This window comes from Eretmochelys imbricata, chromosome 3, assembly GCF_965152235.1.
Source record: "Eretmochelys imbricata isolate rEreImb1 chromosome 3, rEreImb1.hap1, whole genome shotgun sequence".
Classification (NCBI taxonomy): Eukaryota; Metazoa; Chordata; order Testudines; family Cheloniidae; genus Eretmochelys; species Eretmochelys imbricata.
Genome location: NC_135574.1, coordinates 106,272,218 through 106,290,490, shown reverse-complemented (window position 1 = coordinate 106,290,490; position 18,273 = coordinate 106,272,218). Strand labels below are relative to the sequence as shown.

The window sequence follows — 18,273 nt, the reverse complement described above, 5'->3', positions numbered from 1 at the left end:
CCTAAGACTGCACATTAATCTGTGTAGCCAATCTGTGGTTTGCTTATGTTACAGAAAAGTTTATTAACTCCTGGATTTTACAAGCTGCAGAAATAGTGCAATGTGATAAAATGAGGCAGAAAAAGTAGTATTTTTGGACAATAATGAAATCCTTCCAACATATTAACTCTGTTTTGTTGTAGCAGGGGACATACGGGTCTGACCTTGGGTCTCTTCATCATCCTAGCCAGGATGTCTGTCAAGGTGACCCTTATGAACATTTAAGAAATAAAGATCAAAGCACAGGCAGTTTTGGGAATTAATGACTGAAAAGCCTCAGGGCCATTTGGTGTCTAGGCCAAAGTTTTGTTTCAAACCATTAGACCCAACCAACCTGTAATTCCTCAAGAAGCAACCATGTAAGTGCCAAAAAGGGAGACCTGGACTTGAAAATCCAGCGCAGCCTGCAAATGTTAACATAATTAAGTATCCTTCACATATGTTATTTACATACTTCCTCAAGAAAGTGACTCAGAAATTAGGGCCCACCTAACTAAGAGTTATCCACACCATCTCTTCATGCTGCATGGCCTTCCACAGGATCCCTTGTATTATATATGTATCTATCACCACCTATTAAATTGACCTTGGTCAGAACTTGGGATCCTAGCCAAAATTATCTAAACCCTGAAATGCTGTCTCCATTAAAGTCAATGGGAGTTTTGCCATTGACTTCAGTGGGGCTAAGATTTTACCCAACTGGCTGAGTAAAGTATAAGTAGGTATATTTCCTTAGGTGCTGTACGGCCATGTTGTATACAACATATAGGAGCTTCTACTCCAACTATTTTTGAAATCCCAGGTTTTTTTTCACTGAACCCCCACCCCATAATTTTCAAACTCATGCTAATGGCCCCAATCTAGATAGATTCTTTGTGCAGCACATGGATGGAATTTATACCAGCTATTTCCAAAGATACTAATATAAAGTAGTTGGAATGCCAGGATTTATCATTGCTAAGGCACAGATATAACAATTTTCTCTCTGTTTCTCTAAACACAGCTACTGACTCAAGCTGCAGAATGGAAGCTCCAGGCAAAAATGTTGAAGGAACAGGAGACTGTACTACAGGCCCAGGTGAAGTTGATTGCATGGTGTGCCTTTGTGTGCCCATTTTTAGCCCACGTGCCACATTCCAGGTAAAGTATTCCAGAAGCTTTGTATGCATGCCCCCTAAGCCTATCCTGAATCATTAAGACACTGTAGTAATGGAATCAGGCTATATTCAAGCATGTAGTAAAACAGTGCACCACACTGAAGTGTTTGCATGTGCATACAATACTGAGCCGCAAAGCTCTGTGCTGTAATAATGTTGGATGCCCATACCAGTATACTTACCATAACTCTTCCTCAGCCCAGACCTACACGCCTCTGAAGCTCCAGTCCAGCAAAACACTGAAGCACATACTTAACTTTAAGCACATGAGTTGCAGTGAAGTCAGTTGTTAAGCACGTCCTTAAGTGCTTTTCTGGAATCGGGCCTGAATCAGAATTCTCATTAACTTCCATGGCAGTTCCAAACACAGAGTGCTTGTACAAATGGGCCTTTTGTGCTTTCCGCTCAACAGGGCATAAAACAGTGTTTGAAAAATACATTAAAATGGAATGTATTACATAAACTATCACACAGATAAGGCTGGAGCAAAATGCAATGGCAGCCAAGTAACATACAACTAATAGAAAAACATACAACAGTTACTCCATCACAGAGTGGCACAATACCAGACCTGAAATGTGGGTAAGCAATTAAAAGGGGACATAGGATGTGTATACCAAAAAGAGAAAACATTGATAGATTTTCCTAGCCTTATGGAAATACCTAATGGAAATATTCATAGAGAATGATCTTCTTTTAGGATTTAAATGAGAATTACCTCCATTTAGTAGAATTTTTAAACCAGCCTCTAGTACTCTATAGCCCAGAGAGAATTCACTCTTAAATGCTGGTGGTCCTCAGAACACTTCCTGGAGATCCCTGGAGAGCTCAGAGCAGGTCTGCCAAACACAGTGGTGAAAACCCTAACAATGGCTCCGTACCGCATCTGCACTGGTGCTTCCATTGTTATAATCATCAGGCAAATTGCACAGGCTATAGCTATGGGGGGAAGTTTTATGGAAAAATGACTATTGTAGACAGAGCCTCAGCAACTTTGGGGTTACTTATGGGCTAGAATGTAATTTTATACTCTGCCCACAGTAAAGGGCAACATCTTCCCAGGTGCAGCCCAGGGATGGCGCTATGACTCAGACCGTCAAAATTCACGCCCACTGGGTGAGGAATAAGTTATTTATCCCTTTTCATAGAGTAGCATATCTCCTGCTCTGCACTCTGCCAACTATTCTGGCCTGCGAGGAAGGGGAAACAAAGCCAGGGCTCCTCCCACTCCACACCTCCTCCCTGCCCAATTACTCACATTGCATAGTACTGGGTGTGTGAATCCAGGTCTACCCCGGAAGGCAGACTCACAATCCAAGTATGGTGACCTAACATCCCTATGCAGCCAAGTAAGAGCTGTGACAGTCTAGCCAACGGCCAACAAGATGAGAAGGATATGGTCCTTTATGCAGTTTTTCAAAGGTTAAAATAAGCAGGGAAGAAATTGAAAAATATTAAATAAACTTATTCTGCACCTACTGTTTATGGACATCAATTTGATAGGTTCTCCAATCAAACCTCACAGGCTTCCTGAGGAGTCAGTCCCCAATTTTCTTTGAGTATTTTTAATTAAGTCTTTATGTTCAGCTAGAAAGAGTTTTGTGTATCAGCCAGACCTCACTAGCCAGTTTAATGAAATTGAACAGGAGAGAATATATTAAACATGCATTTCAAATGGTAAAAATAGTAATAAAGGAATCCATTCAAGCCTCTCTCAGACTGCCTTACTTGGGGGTTGAGGCTCTGATTTTAATGGGACTACTCACATGCTTAAATTAATCTATACACTCAAGCTCAATCTAGACACTTAACTGAGTGATTGGCTAATCAGTCAGCTGAGTGGCTAGTGTGATTTCAGCAGAGGAGGAGTCTGCATAGATTCCAACTGAAGATTCCTACAAGCAAGTGGAGGGAAGATGTTGTTTTAGACTCAGCAGACTGTATAGACTTTGTGATCAAAGACTCTAACTGAGACTTAGGTGAACAAAACCTAAGCTTTTGGGAACTTTCAGTTTCTTCTCACTGTATTTCTGTGGGGACTGAACTGTTCAGATTTTAATTTGTTTTCTTTATTTATGTTTATGTATAACTATGAAGGTAATGTCTGTGGATGATAAAATAGCCGTGTCATGTTGTAAAAATTAGATTATTTGTTTCTTTATCATAAGATTTTATAAAGTTATTTAATTAAACTCATTTATTTAGTTCCTTTTGGGACTTCAGTGTGGGGAGGTTGACCCTGTGCATCCTTGCTGAAAATCCTTAGAGACTGAACTCCTGGTCTCCAAGTAACAGCCGTGTTAGTCTGTATCCGTAAAAAGAAAAGGAGGACTTGTGGCACCTTAGAGACTAACCAATTTATTTGAGCATAAGCTTTTGTGAGCTACAGCTCACTTCATCATGAAAGCTTATGCTCAAATAAATTGGTTAGTCTCTAAGGTGCCACAAGTCCTCCTTTTCTTCCTGGTCTCCAGCTACTCTTCTGTGGGAGTTGGGTTTTTTTAGGAACTGGCGAAGGGTAATGAAGTGAACTCTAGCCCGACCAAAGGTTACACTGGCACACTGTAATAGCACTTTTCTCCTGCTTTGTTGCACTGCCTCATGTGTGAACAGCAAAGTGAAATTGACAAGAGACCCTTGCTACTCTGCTTTTGCTGGCCCTACCTGCTGCTCCACTCCAGGTACAAGCCAGAAAATAAAGCTGACTAGATTCCTTCTCAGTTCACTCTGCTGCTTCCCTGTGAAGTGGCTCAGCAGGTGGGGTCAGGGAGTTGAGTAGTGAGAGGAGGCCAGCTAGAGGGTGCAGGAAAGGGGAAAGCAACCAGAGAACATAAAGGTGTAGGGAGGAGAGAGGAAATAAATAAAAAGAGCACAAAGTGAGCAGGAAAAGAAACAAGACTCGGAATAAACGGAAAAGGAAAGAGAGAAAGGGAAAAGATTTAAAAATAGGAAAAGTGAAGTGAGAGAAAAAGAAGCAAGAATTGGGAGAGAGGATAGAAGGTGAGATAAATGGAGGAGAGTGAAGGAGGAGACACAAACACACAGATAAAAATAGGGAAGACTGATAAAGGAAGGGAAGGTCAAGATGGAAATGGGCAGGAAATGTGTCACTTTGGGATAAGCCACTGCCAGCTGAAGCTCCCACTAAGACGGATCTACTATGCCTTTGTTACAAATGCTTCTTAAACTGCCCAGGCCACACTTGGCATTTTGGAAGGCATTGCAGCTAGGACTCCGAGCCCTTGGGTTGTTTACGAGGCTTTACTGCTCTCTGCCTGTGGGACCTTAGGAAAGCCACATAGGTCAAAATTTTTCAAGTCTCTACTTATTTGACATTCTTCCAATTTTTGGGTGCCCACATGCCACCTTGAGCCTGATATTCAGAATGCTGAGCACCCACAGCTCCCACGTACTTTTGAAAATATTGGCCTCAATCTTTCTGCTCTTCTTCCTTTAATTCCTCTCTAATATAAAGATAATATAGTTCCCAGCCTCATCAGGGTGTAGTGAGGCTAAGTTCACTAATGTGATGCTTTGAAAGCTGCTCTACACGCACAAAAGGATTATTATTGAATCATATTTATTCCCTTTTCATTTAATTAGCATTAAAACAAGGTGTGTGTTCATTCAATTTGCCCACATGGAGCTTCTGAAACTGATCTGTTTGTTCCTGTGTACGTAGCTCACCCTCTATTCTGAAAGGTTTGAAGAATTTCAGAAAACACTGACAAAAAGCAATGAGGTGTTCGCCAGTTTCAAACAGGAGATGGAAAAAGTGAGTAGCATGTATCATTTCTAAAAATCTGACACTTTCCATTTTGATACACATGGTTCTCCTTTGTGATCATTTATCTTTGATTTGGAAAATTTCTGTACGCTTGGGTGAAACAAACTTGTCCAAGTTTGAGTGGGATGTGAGATAGGGCTCAGGAAGACCAAACATATTGCAATATTGTTTTGATACTTTGTGTACGTTTCTGATTTCTGTCAACTGATATAACGTCTAATAGAAAAAGAGACCCACAATCTCCTCTCCACAGAAACTTATGGGACCAGCTCTTCGGCTGATGTAATAGACTTACACTAGTTTATACAAGTTTGGAATCTGGCCCCTTGTGTCTTAGCACTGGAAGTTAAAGCTTCCACTCTCTTCTCCAGCAAAGAAATAACAAGTATGTGAAAGAAAAAGGAAGTATAATCAATGAACTGCTTACAATCTAACCTGATGGCTCATATGGCCATTCAATACCATTTATGAATTGGCATAAAACGTTTAGTGTTGGTATAAATATTTAAGGCACAATTCACTGTTGCCCTGCACTTCATGCAGCCATTTACCCCACTGCCAAAGGAGTTTAAAATGCTATCTAGTCAGAGTTGTCCCCCCACTTTGCACTGGTGGTTTAAATGACTGCACAAAGTGCAACACAAGAGAGAATCTAGCCCATAATTTTCATGTTCCAGGGGCTCAAAATTCTGAGGTCCTGATTGAAAAGAGCTCTAATTGTCTTCAGAGGGCGTGAGGTCTGAGTAAAGACTGAAGGGAAGATTGTGGAATTTAGCTATTGGCCTATACTGAGGACACTGCAGAGGTGATCATCCCAGAAGGTGTTCCACTAGGAGTTGTGCCTCAGGAGACACATACTGCACCTGCTCCCCTTAGCATAGCCAGCCAACTCCACAGTCTGGGCAAAGCGCAAGGGCATGGCCCCACTTCTTCCTTGTGCCCCTTTTGTGATGGTTTGCACTCCAGGGGGAGGCAGGAGCATGCTCAGGATTTTGTGTCTGGACCCAGTGCAGGAGTGCACAAAGGGAAAGAATCCCCATTCCTTCTCCTCTCCTGTTCAGGGGAAGCACAGTCTAGTCCTGAGCAGGACCTCAAGTGGGGAAATCTTAGGCCTGGTCTACAGTACGCGGTTATTTCAGAATTAGCTGAGTTAATTCTAAATAAAACTGATTCCGTCCACACGACCAAACTGGTTTTTTCGATTTAAAGGGCTCTTTAATCCAATTTCTGTACTCCACCTCAGCAAGTGGAGTAGTTCTAAAATTGAGATCGCAGTTCCAGGTTACAGGTACTGTGGATGCAATTTGATGTTATTGGCCTCCGGGAGCTATCCCAGAATTCTCCCTTGTGACTACTCTGGACAACACTCTCAACTCCGATGCACTAACCAGGTGAGCAGTAAAAGCCCCGGGAACTTTTGAATTTCATTTCCTGTTTGGTCACCATCAGCACAGGTCACCATCAGCACAGTCCACCACCACAGGCAACCATGCAGAGTCCACCATCACAAGAGGCCACACAGTCCCGGATTCGCAGATGAGCTCCAGCATGGTCCAAATGGGAGGTACTGGATCTCATCGCATGTTGGGGAGACGAATCTGTTATGGCAGAACTAGGTTCCAAAAAAAGAAACACAAATACGTACACTAAAGTCTCCAGGGCCATGACGGAAAGATGCTACTCCAAGGACACAGAGCAAAGTCATACAAAAATCAAGGAGCTCAGCCAAACGTACCAAAAAGCCAGGGAGGTGAACGGGCGCTCTGGGTCACAGCCCCATACATGCCACTTCTACCATGAGCTGCATGCAATTATGGGGGGTGACGCCACCATTACCCCACCACTCTTCATGAACACCTGCAAGGAAGGGGGGAGTTGCACGGAGCAAGGAGGAGGAATTATTGGAGGATGAAGAGGAGGAAGAGGAGGAGGAGGACAGTGCACAGGCAGCAAGTGGGGAATCCATTTTCCCCCCTAGCCAGGAACTATTCTTAACGCTGGATCCAATAGCCTCCCCCACTCCCAATGCGGGCTCACAGACCATGACCCTGGAGAAGGCACTTCTGGTGAGTAAGAGCCTGATTGTAGCCATGCTGTGGGGGGTGGTGGGAAACCCAGCCACGCTGGGCTGTTCGCCTTTAGTTTAAAGGGCTCATCCCTGCTCAGAGCCTCATCGGAGCCACACGGTGAGTGTGGGGGGGGAAGGGGTGGTGTGTGAAGCGATCATCCCAGAGAGCCCGCAGGCCCTCCTTTTCTATGGCAAACCCACCAGGCATTGCTTGCTATGGGAAAGGGAGCCTGGCAGTTTGAAAGCATTGAAATGAATGTGGAAGAAGCAGAACCCCGCGTGCCCCTAGGGCTTACCATGGCTGTCGGCAAGCTGAATTCTGTTGCCGGGCCACATGTGATGGCTTACTCACACCAAAGTGGCAGACACTTCAGTAGAAGAGGCAAAATGTGACCTTGTACAGAAAGAACATGTGTTGTGTACAATGAATTGCCTGTTTCACTGAGAAAGTGTCCCCTTTGTTCTCTAAAATGTATCTTTTAGAATACTACCCTCCCTTTTTCTCCTCCCGCAGGTACAAATGTTTCAATGCCCCTATCTACTCCATCCCAGAGGCTGGTCCAGATTAGAAGGTGGAAAAAATGAACTCAGGACGACATGTTCGCTGAGCTCATGCAGTCCTCCAGCAATAATAGGGTCCAGCTGAATGTGTAGAGGCAAACAACTGTGGAGTCCCGTAAAGCGTTAAATGAACACGAAGAGGAGGGACGCACGTGATGAGAGCAGGCAGGATGCTATGGTCAAGCTCATGGGGGAGCAAACTGACATGGTCCGCTGTATGGTGGATCTAATGCTGGAAAGGCAGCAATACCACGGACCGCCACTGCAGCCCCTGTATAACCGCCCTCCCTCCTCCCCAAGTTCCATAGCCTCCTCACCCAGACACCCAAGAACACGGCAGGGGAGGCTACAGGGACCCACACACTCAACCCCAGAGGATTGCACAAGCAGCAGAAAGCTGGTATATCTGAAATTTTTATTTGGTTTCTGGACTTGTCCTTCCCTCCTCCTCCACCCTCTCCACCCCCCGCCCCGGTCTACCTTCTGATTTCTCTCAATGTGTTGTGCAACAAATAATAAAGAATGGTTTTTAAACAATTGTGACTTTATTTCCTTTCATATATATATGGGGGCGGGTAACTTCAAGAGAAACAAACACAACTGTCACACCGTACCCTGGCCAGTCATGAAACTGGCTTTCAAAGCTTCTCTGATGCGCAACACACCCTGCTGCACTCTTCTAATAGCCCTGTTGTCTGGCTGTGCGAAATTGGCCACCAGACGAGTTGCCTCAACCTCCCACCCCGCCATAAACATCTCCCCTTTAGTCTCACAGATATTGTGGAGCACACAAGAAGCAGCAATTACAATTGGAATATTGGTTGTGCTGAGATCTAACTGAGTCACTAAACTGCGCCAGCGAGCTTTCAAATGTCCAAAAGCACATTCTACCACCATTCTGCACTTGCTCAGCCTATAGTTGAACTGCTCCTTACTACTGTCCAGGGTGCCTGTGTACGGCTTCATGAGCCATGGCATTAAGGGGTAGGCTGAGTCCCCGAGGAAAACTATAGACATTTCAACATCCCCAACAGTAATTTTCTGGTCTGGGAAGTACGTCCCTTCCTGCAGCTGTTCAAACAGACCAGAGTTCCTGAAGATGCGAGCGTCATGCACCTTTCCTGGCCATCCCACGTTGATGTTGGTGAAATGTCCCTTGTGATCCACCAGTGCTTGCAGCACCACGGAAAAGTACCGCTGGCGGTTTACATACTGGCCGCCCCGGTGATTCGGGGCCAAGATAGGGATATGCGTTCCGTCTATCACCCCGCCGCAGTTAGGGAACCTGAGCACATTAAAGCCATCCACAATGGTCTGCACATTTCCCAAAGTCACTACCCTTGGTAGCAGCTGGTTAATGATTGTGTTTGTACTTGCAGCACAGCAGCCCCCACAGTAGATTTGCTCACTCTAAATTGATTCCCGACTGACTGGTAGCTGTCGGGCATTGCAAGCTTCTACAGGGCTATGGCCACTTGCTTCTCAACTGTGAGGTCTGCCCTCATTTTGGTGTCTTTGTGCTTCAGGGCAGGGGACAGCGAGTCACAAAGTTCCATGAAAGTGGCCCTACGCATATGAAAGTTTCGCAGCCACTGGAAATCATCCCATATCTGCAACACTATGCGGTCCCACCAATCTGCGCTTGTTTGCAGGGGCCAGAATTGGCGTTCCATGTCATGAACCTGGCCCAACACCACCATGATCTCCCAATCGCCACATGCCGTACTTCTAGGAAAGTCTGTGTCCATCTCCTCATTACTATCGTAATCGCGCTGTCGTCACTTCCTCGCCCGGTTTTGCAGGTACTGCACATACTGCTGGATAATGCACGAGGTATTTACAACGGTCAAAACTGCAGCGGAGATCTGAGCGGGCTCCATGCTTGCCGCACTATGGCGCCTGCATGGGTAATCCTGGAAAAAGGGCACAAAACGTAGGAGAGCAGAGTGGCAGCAGAAGAGGTGCTGTTCAGTTCACGATCGCCGAAAAAAGGTGTGAAATGGTTGTCTTCCATAGCTTTCACGGAGGTGGGAGCCCAGGACAGACAACATGGAGAAGCTTGGTAGCATGACAAAAGCAGGAGAGCAGAGTTGGCAGCGGAAGCTGTGCTGTTCAGTTCATGATGGCCGAGCAGAGTTGGCAGTGGAAGCGGTCGATGAGGAAGAGAAAGAGCAGATACTTATAGAGATTACATAGAAAGATGAGAGGAAATGTGAGGTGGTTTCAGAGTACCAGGAAAGAAGCAGTGCACCATACTGCACCGTCTGCTGAAAGCAGTATGGCATCTGCACACCAAAAAGGCGAGAAACGATTGTCTGCCGTAGCTTTCATGGCGGGAGAAGCGACTGCCAACACACACCCAGAAACACTCGCGAGAATTTTTTTGCCCCATCATGCACTGGGAGCTTAACCCAGAATTCCAATGGGCTGCGGGGACTGCGGGAACTGTGTGATAGCTACCCACAGTGCACCACTCCGACATTCGATGCTAGCCTCGGTACTGTGGACGCACTCCGCCGAATTTACGTGCTATAGTGGGGACACACAAGACCGAATGTATAAAATCGCTTCCGAAAATTCGAATAGAATAATTTTGAAATAATTTCGTACTGTAGACCTAGCCTTAGACTGATAAGGAGGGAGAAGGAATCCCTGCCAAATGCCAGAAAATTCACTCTGAATTTAGTAATGTAACCAAGAGGGGCTTTGCTTCTGTAAGTATTTCAGTCATCCCAAGAGGTGACAAGTGACTTCAGGGAGAGCTTGCGGCACTCAGTACTTCATAGAATCATAGGACTGGAAGGGACCTCGAGAGGTCATCTAGTCCAGTCCCCTGCACTCAGGGCAGGACTAGGTATTACCTAGACCATCCCTGAGAGGTGTTTGTCCAACCTGCTCTTAAAAATCCCCAATTATGGAGATTCCACAACCTCCCTAGGCAATTTATTCCAGTGCTTAATCACCCTGACAGTTAGGAAGTTTTTCCTTATGTCCAGCCTAAACCTCCCTTGCTGCAATTTAAGCCCATTGCTTCTTGTCCTATCCTCAGAGGCTAAGAAGAACAAAGAAACCTCCTCCTTGTAACAACCTTTTATGTACTGGGAAATGGTTATCATGTCCCCTCTCAGTCTTCTCTTCTCCAGACTAAACAAATCCAATTTTTTCAATCTTCCCTCATAGGTCATGTTTTCTAGACCTTTAATCATTTTTTGTTGCTCTTCTCTGGACTTTCTCCAATTTGTTGACATCTTTTCTGAAATCTGCCACTTCTCCCCTATCCACAAGACTTGTTACCCTGTCAAAGAAAGCGATCAGGTTGATTTGACATGATTTGTTCTTGACAAATCTATGCTGACTATTATTTATCACCTTATTATCTTCTAGGTGTTTGCAAATTGATTGCTTAATTATTTGCACCATTATCTTTCCGGGTACAGAAGTTAAGATGACTGGTCTGTAATTCCCCGGGTCATCCTTATTTCCCTTTTTCTAGATGGGCACTATATTTGCCCTTTTCCAGCTTTTTTGAATGTCTCCCATCTTCCATAACTTTTCAAAGATAATTCCTAATGGCTCATATATCTCCTCAGTCAGCTCCTTGTAGTAGTCTAGGATGCATTTCATCAGGCCCTGGTGATTTGAAGACATCTAACTTGTCTGAGTAATTTTTGACTTGTTCTTTCCCTATTTTAGACTCTGATCCTACCTCATTTTCACTGGCATTCACTATGTTAGACGTCCAATTGCCACCAACCTTCTTGGTGAAAACAGAAACAAAGAAGTCATTAAGCACCTCTGCCATTTCCCCATTTTCTCTTTTTGGAGTTTTAGATCATTGAAAATCTCCTGGTTAAGCCAGGGTGGTCTCTTGCCATACTTCTATCTTTCCTATGCAGTAGGATAGTTTGCTCTTGTGCCCTTAATAACATCTCTTTGAAAAACTGCCAACTGTCTTCAATTGTTTTTTCCCTTAGACTTGTTTCCCATAGGATTTTACCTACCAACTCCTTGAGTTTGCTGAAGTCTGACTTCTTGAAATCCATTGTCTTTATTGTGCTGTTCTCCTTTCTACCATTCCTTAGAATCATGAACTCCACCATTTCATGATCACTTTCACCCAAGTTGCCTTCCACTTTCAAATTCTCAACCAGTTCCTCCCTATTTGTCAGAATCAAATCCAGAACAGCCCCCGCCCCCTCCCAGCTTTCTCAGAGGATTGGGCCCTAAGGAAATCAGAAGTCTCCCTATCAAGTGTTTGTAATTGTTCACATTAAAACACTAGTAAGACTGTAATCTTTGCAGCAGAAAGTGAGAGAGAATTGAGTGATCAGTTTAGAAATTGGCCATTACTATTGGAGTAACCATTTTGTGTAGGCTGTGGCACCAGGATATCTCTTTTCTTCATGTAGATTTCCTTTGGGAAATATTAACTTTCCTTCCTCACAGCCTTAACTATTTTTAACATGTATAATCATTTTTAACCATGTAATACATTTTTCCTATTTTGAAGCACGTGGGTGTGAATGGCAGAGGGTATTCACTTGTGTCAAAGTTTAACGCTTGGGGAGTTGAAATTAAATGAGTCTCTCGCTATATGTTAGTCAGCCATCATTCTTTGACAATGCTGTATTAATTTTTATTGTAGTTACTGGTAACAGAGCTATAAGTAGAGGTTTAAGAAAAGATAACTAAAATGCTGTTCTAACTTCAAATAACATTTGGGATTCCTGCTGTGATTCTCTTCCTGCTTCTGTAGATGACAAAGAAGATGAAGAAGCTGGAAAAGGATACAGCTACATGGAAAGCCAGGTTTGAGAACTGTAATAAAGCTCTATTGGACATGATTGAAGAGGTGAGAAACCTACTTCACAATTTTTTTCATATTTTCAAGTTAATTAGGGGCTGATCCAAAGCCCACTAAAATCAATGGGAAAACTCCCATTGATATTGATGGTCTCTGGATCAGGGCCCTTTTTCCTAGTATATGTTGATAAGGTCAGATCTTGGAAAAAACATCGTATCTATGGAGGCCAAGATATTACTGGGCCTGGCTCTGTGCATACACTAACAGCTTGTCCACACGGGAAGTTAAGCCTAATTGACTAAAAGGGTGAATTTAAAGTACATTAAACCCCCATATGGATGTTCTCATTCAGAAGTGAAGTGGGTTTAGTTCACTTTAGATTAAGGCCACTTGACTTCTGAAAGAAAGTGTCCACACAGGGGTTTTAATGTGTTTTAAATAATGCACTTTAAAGTCAGACCTTTGGTTAATTCAGCTTATTTTCCAGTATAGAAGTCACTGGGGACCACAATAGATTTAAATGTTCCCTATATAGAGAAATTGCATAGAAAATTAGTAGGGATGTGGAAACTGATTCAGATAAAATAAGAAGTTACCTAAAGTTTCATCCCAAACTTAATTGTAACCTGGACTAAGTTTCTGAGGTTTGAAAAAAGAATGAATAACGTCCCCGCTGCAACCTCCAGTATTGTCATTTTTGTGGACTTCTACGTCCAGCTAGAATCAGAAAATGTAGATGTCCACAAAATGCTGCAAGAAAGGCTGTTCTCACAGAATTTCCAGCCAACCAAAAACAAGATGGATTGAAAATATTAGGCAGCCTGTTCTCAGGAAAATTCCAACACAGTGTTCCAGGAAGTCCAGATAAGCAATACAGGTTTTGGGTGCTTATCTGTACTGACGTTCTGAATGTTTTATGGTCCTTCTATCACTAGAGATTATTCATGGCTATGCCTATGCCTCATATCTCTCGGTGAAATTCAGCTGAGTGCAGAGGACCTGCAGAATGCCTTATTTACCACTTAAGTGACACACTTCAGTTAACTGGGATGAATTAGTACTTAATTAGGAAGATTGTAATTGCATCTGATTACTCTGGGGACTCCAGCTACCTTGCAGTGAAGAAAGGTTGCATGTAACAAATTATATCTTTATAACTGCAACATATGTGTGTGAACTTCATGAATATTAACTCAATTTTTCTACACCTTTGCCTGATTTTGATTCGATCACAGAAAGCAATGAGGGCTAAGGAGTACGAGTGCTTCGTGCTGAAAATCCAGAGGCTAGAGAACCTTTGCAGAGCGCTGCAGGAAGAGAGGAATGAACTGTACAAAAAAATAAAAGAAGCAAAATTCACTAACGAGGAAGAGGAGGATGAGGAGGATAGAAATGATGACATCTTGGGAAAAGAGGCTGATGCAAGTCCTTCCATTACTGAACAGGATAGTGCAGAGCTCTCCATGATTGATGAGAACATCCTGAAGAATCTAGCTGCAGCATTCATGGTGACCCATCACGTGCAGGATCCCCTCACAGTCTCCAGTGAGACCAGTAATCCAGAGCCAGCTGACCCTCAAGCATGCAGTCCTCTTTGTCTCACAGATCCAGGGCCTCCTTCCCATCCCACCCCTCAGCCAGAGGCAGGGAATCCCTCTGGGCAGCTGAGTCTTGCTCTGAAGTCCACTGAATGTGTGCCAAAGGCTGAAAAATTTGAAGGCACCCCAGCAGAGCAGCCCACGCAGCAAACAGGAGATGCTGACATGGAAGGAGTAGATTAAACGTAACGCTGTTTTCTGGCTTGTCTTTCTGTCAGTCACAGCTCCATTTTCTCCCAAAACTGATTTTCTGAAACAAAAAAAAATGGGGCTTGAAAACATGCTCAAATGTGTTTTATAAGGGTGTGTAACGCATCTTACCTCTTCGCCACCACCCCACACTAATAATGGGTTTGCTATTTTGGCTGTCCCTGATATACGCAAAGCATAATATTTTCTTAATGTCAGCAAAATATGACAAAATTACAAGATCTTCTTTCCAGGCATAATGAGTCATCTCACTCGACAAAATCCAGGCAAAGTGTTGAGGTTTCATGTTTTAAGAATTGCTGCAATACGGATACACATTTTTTAAAGCTATATAATTAAATATATCAATTTGGCTTGATGGTGCACAAAACATGCCCTGTTTAGAAGCCAGGTGAGCTTAATAAATGAGGTGATGAGGATTTGTGATCACAGCAGAAGCATTGATAGGGTAAATTGAAGCCATTAAGAAATACAATAATGGCACATTTTTGCAAAAGTTACCTGCACAAATCACTAACTTGTTATTGGAAATTTTGTATCTAAACACCCACACACAACTCCAAACATCTACCCCTAACTGCCATCTCTGTTCAGTGCTGTGATTGTGTCATTGCTTTCAACAGAACCATCGTGAAAGGGGAAATTTCTTCGCACGATGCCTCCTAATATTGCTGTTTTAATCTTTAGGGGCAGATCCTGGCTTTTAAGCAACAGCCCTGCCTCAGCAGGAGCACCAGAGATTGTGTCTCAGGCAGGTATACTCTCTCCCCGATTTCTCTTTGTGCACAGGTGGTGTACAGTCTGCTCTGTCCACAGATTGCTCCCAGAAGCATAAACCCGGGTGTTTAAGCTGGTGCAGTCAGGAACGGGAGCTGAGCTATGCTGCTTCCTCTTCACTCCCTTTTTGGTATCCTGCTCCTCACAGTGGAACAAAAGCAAACAATCCCTGTGCTCCCCTGAGTGCCAGGAATGTAGAACATCGGAGAGGAAGGATTGCTTGTGCTCCCCTACCCATCCGCAAGCCCACTCAAGGGCCCCTTACACTCTGGCCCTCACTATTTTAGCCAGCTTCTGTGTGTCATCAACTTGTTTTTAGAGTCATGAGCAAAAGGGGGAGCTTGTAGGGCATTCAGCAGGGAATGTCAGGAGTTTTGTTTGATGGAGAGTCCTAATCTGCCCTGCCTGCCCATTGCTAGAATCCCTCTCTCATCCCCAGCATGCATCCTCTGCACTTAATCCAGTGGGCAGGGAGCCGTAGTGGGCCAGTCTGTATTCTGCTATGGTTTCATGACTCTCTGGGGATATTAGTTGGCAGTTCCTCCATGGAGCAATGAGCACAGGCGTTATTTGGCACAGTTTATGGAATCCCATGACACCTCTCCTATCTGTGGCAAGAAAGAGACCTTGGGTCACATCTATGTAGAGTATGTCAGGCTGCAGCCATTCTTCCGGCTCCTTCAGAATCTTTTACTGAGGTTCTGGCTGCACTTTTCCCCTCACCTGTTTATCTTTGCACACCTTATCCATGGTCCCAGGATGTTGCGAGATCTCCCCATCAACCTGCTCCTGGCACTGGCCAAAATGGCCACCACCAAACCAGGAGGAGAAAGCTTGGTGGGGCAGGAGAAGCACTCGGCAACTTTGGGGCCTATTTTTGGTCCCTTATCAAATCATACCACTGGTATGATTCCTCTGGGTGGTATCCACTGACTCCTTAGACATCTTTAAGGAGTGGTGGACACTGTCAGGGTTCTCTGCTTTGTGTCCCCTTCTGAATCCCTGATTTTTAACCTTTGACCTTCACTCCCATTGCTGTTTTCGTTCTCCCACATAATCATTTGTGGCCTGGGCTTAGTGGTTCCTCCCCCACCAGGGGGCAGGCCTTTAACTATGGTTGGGACTAGGCCTGCCATTTTTAGGAACATAAGAACAGCCATACTGGGTCAGACCAAAGGTCCATCTAGCCCAGTATCCTGTCTTCGGACAGTGGCCTATGCCAGGTGCCACACAGGGAATGAACAGAACAGGTAATCATCAAGTGATCTATCCCCTGTCGCCCATTCCCAGCTTCTGGCTACCACAATAGGTACACTTAATCCAGAGCCCACCAATCCCAGTACCCACAATAGGAATACTTAGTCCAGGCCTTCATGCTACCAGTTCCTGGTCTGACTATCTCAACACTGTGAAAAAGCCACTAATATGAGAACAGAAGTCGAGAAACCCTCAAATGCTCTAGAAAATCATACATGCAGATTTAAATTGAAATATTGGTGCCTAGGCGGAAAGATGTCATTTGTCAGATACTGTGATCACAAAATTCTTGTTCCATTTCACCCAAAAATGAGTCTCCATTTTTAATCTTCATTCATTCCCAAAGAGATAATTCAGCCCAGTTAACACAATATAATTTTTTTCATTATTTTCACTGTTTGGTACAATCTTTTGGAAAGTTATCTGTTGCAATATTCACAGTATGATTTGTGACAGTTGTTTGTTCTCGGGTTGGCGTTATCCGTTATGGCTAAAATTTTTAAAATTTAGATGCCTCAAGTTAGGCACTTCCTTTTATATTTAAGCACCTAAATGTTGGTAATCTCCTCTGAAAATCAGGCCGCTTAGGTGCCTAGCATTGAAACTTTTAGCCTATACATTAATTGTTTCAATTGTTGAAAATCTATACTCATGTGGTTTACTTTCTTTAGGTTCCAGTGATTTTGTGTCTATAGAAGCTGAGTATAAATTTGAAGTATATAGTTTTGCTTGTTGTTAGGGTGTTTTTAAATTAAATTAGCATGATTCATATATACATTAAATCTCTTTCTGCTCTGGTGATTTGTGAATTTTTTGGTTTGGGTTTGTTTGGGGTTTTGTTTTGTTTTGGGGTTTGGGGCTTTGATTTGGTTTGGTTTGGGGGGGTTTTGTTTATTCATTTGTTTTTGTTTTTTGTCATTTTAATACCTGTCTTTGTTTTATAATGTCTTCACCACCATTGTATCTAAGTTCCTTACAAACTTAAATATCCAGTTACATCCCCCAAAACTACATTAAAAGAACATTCAGTTTACAAAGTCATGCACTCTGAAGGAAGGAAACACCAGAATTAACATTGCTCATGTAACCAACAGACAACAGCCTCAACCCCCAACACCACCCTGATTCATTCTCAGCACACCACCCATCCTGTGCACTGACTAAGGTAGAGGTCCTGTGGAAAATTAGTATGTCATCATGCCACTTTTGCTCATGCCTCTCTTCCCATCCCAGCTCTTGCTCCTAACTCCCTTCCCCAAGTCTCCCAATTCCCTCCTCTCCCTCAGGCTCCTGCACGTGTCTTCCAACCCTGCATCTCTTCACCTACCGCCCCACAGCATAGGCCAGACAGTGAGGCCCATTATTGTGCTTAGAAAATGAGTTTCATTCCGGCACTAGGGGTACCACTTACTCTCTGCAGATTTATACAGCCAATAACCTGAGAGGCCTTGTATTAAAAGTTCTCTGCAAGAAACCCTACATTTTTCTGTCATGGCACAAAGTTACCAATTTTGATACCATACCGAAAATAGTTCTTGTCCATAATTTCATTAATATTTGCCCTGTAAAGGCCCAAATTGACTGCAAATGATTGAAATGTATATGGAAGTATATTACAGGCAAGGCAGAATGGACTGAGGAACTTAGAAGTCATACACAAGAAAAAATATTGCAAATAGCCAATTTGGGTGAAAAATCTTTTATTTTTAGTAGTTGTGGATAATAAAATGTGCTAAAGAATTACAAATTCTTGCCCTACTGGCGTGTTTATGCATTAATATTTTCTACCATCAGTCTAACAGATAATGTGCAATAAATTACCATGACTAGCTTTTCGTAGTAAGTATAGGTCAAAGTATTACCCCATCCCTATCATTTGTTTTTCTTGGCAATACTCACCTTTCACTGTAGGCTGAATTATGTTACCATTTACCCTCAAGAGAAGTGTTTGTGCACCAGCCTAACTACATGAAATGATAGAAAAATGCATCAAATATATTAAATTTATGAAAATG

General features: G+C 43.5%; 1 protein-coding gene across 1 annotated transcript in view; it reads left to right on the top strand.

Moving 5' to 3' along the window:
* The window catches only part of TXLNB (taxilin beta), a 51,643-nt gene extending 37,446 nt beyond the window's left edge, over positions 1-14,197 (top strand). Inside the window, exons 6-9 of the mRNA XM_077811776.1 lie at positions 1,043-1,117; positions 4,879-4,971; positions 12,369-12,464; positions 13,652-14,197. Coding sequence (XP_077667902.1) covers positions 1,043-1,117; positions 4,879-4,971; positions 12,369-12,464; positions 13,652-14,197 — 810 coding nt within the window. The remainder of the gene's footprint in view (positions 1-1,042; positions 1,118-4,878; positions 4,972-12,368; positions 12,465-13,651) is intronic.
* Positions 14,198-18,273: the final 4,076 nt, after the last annotated feature.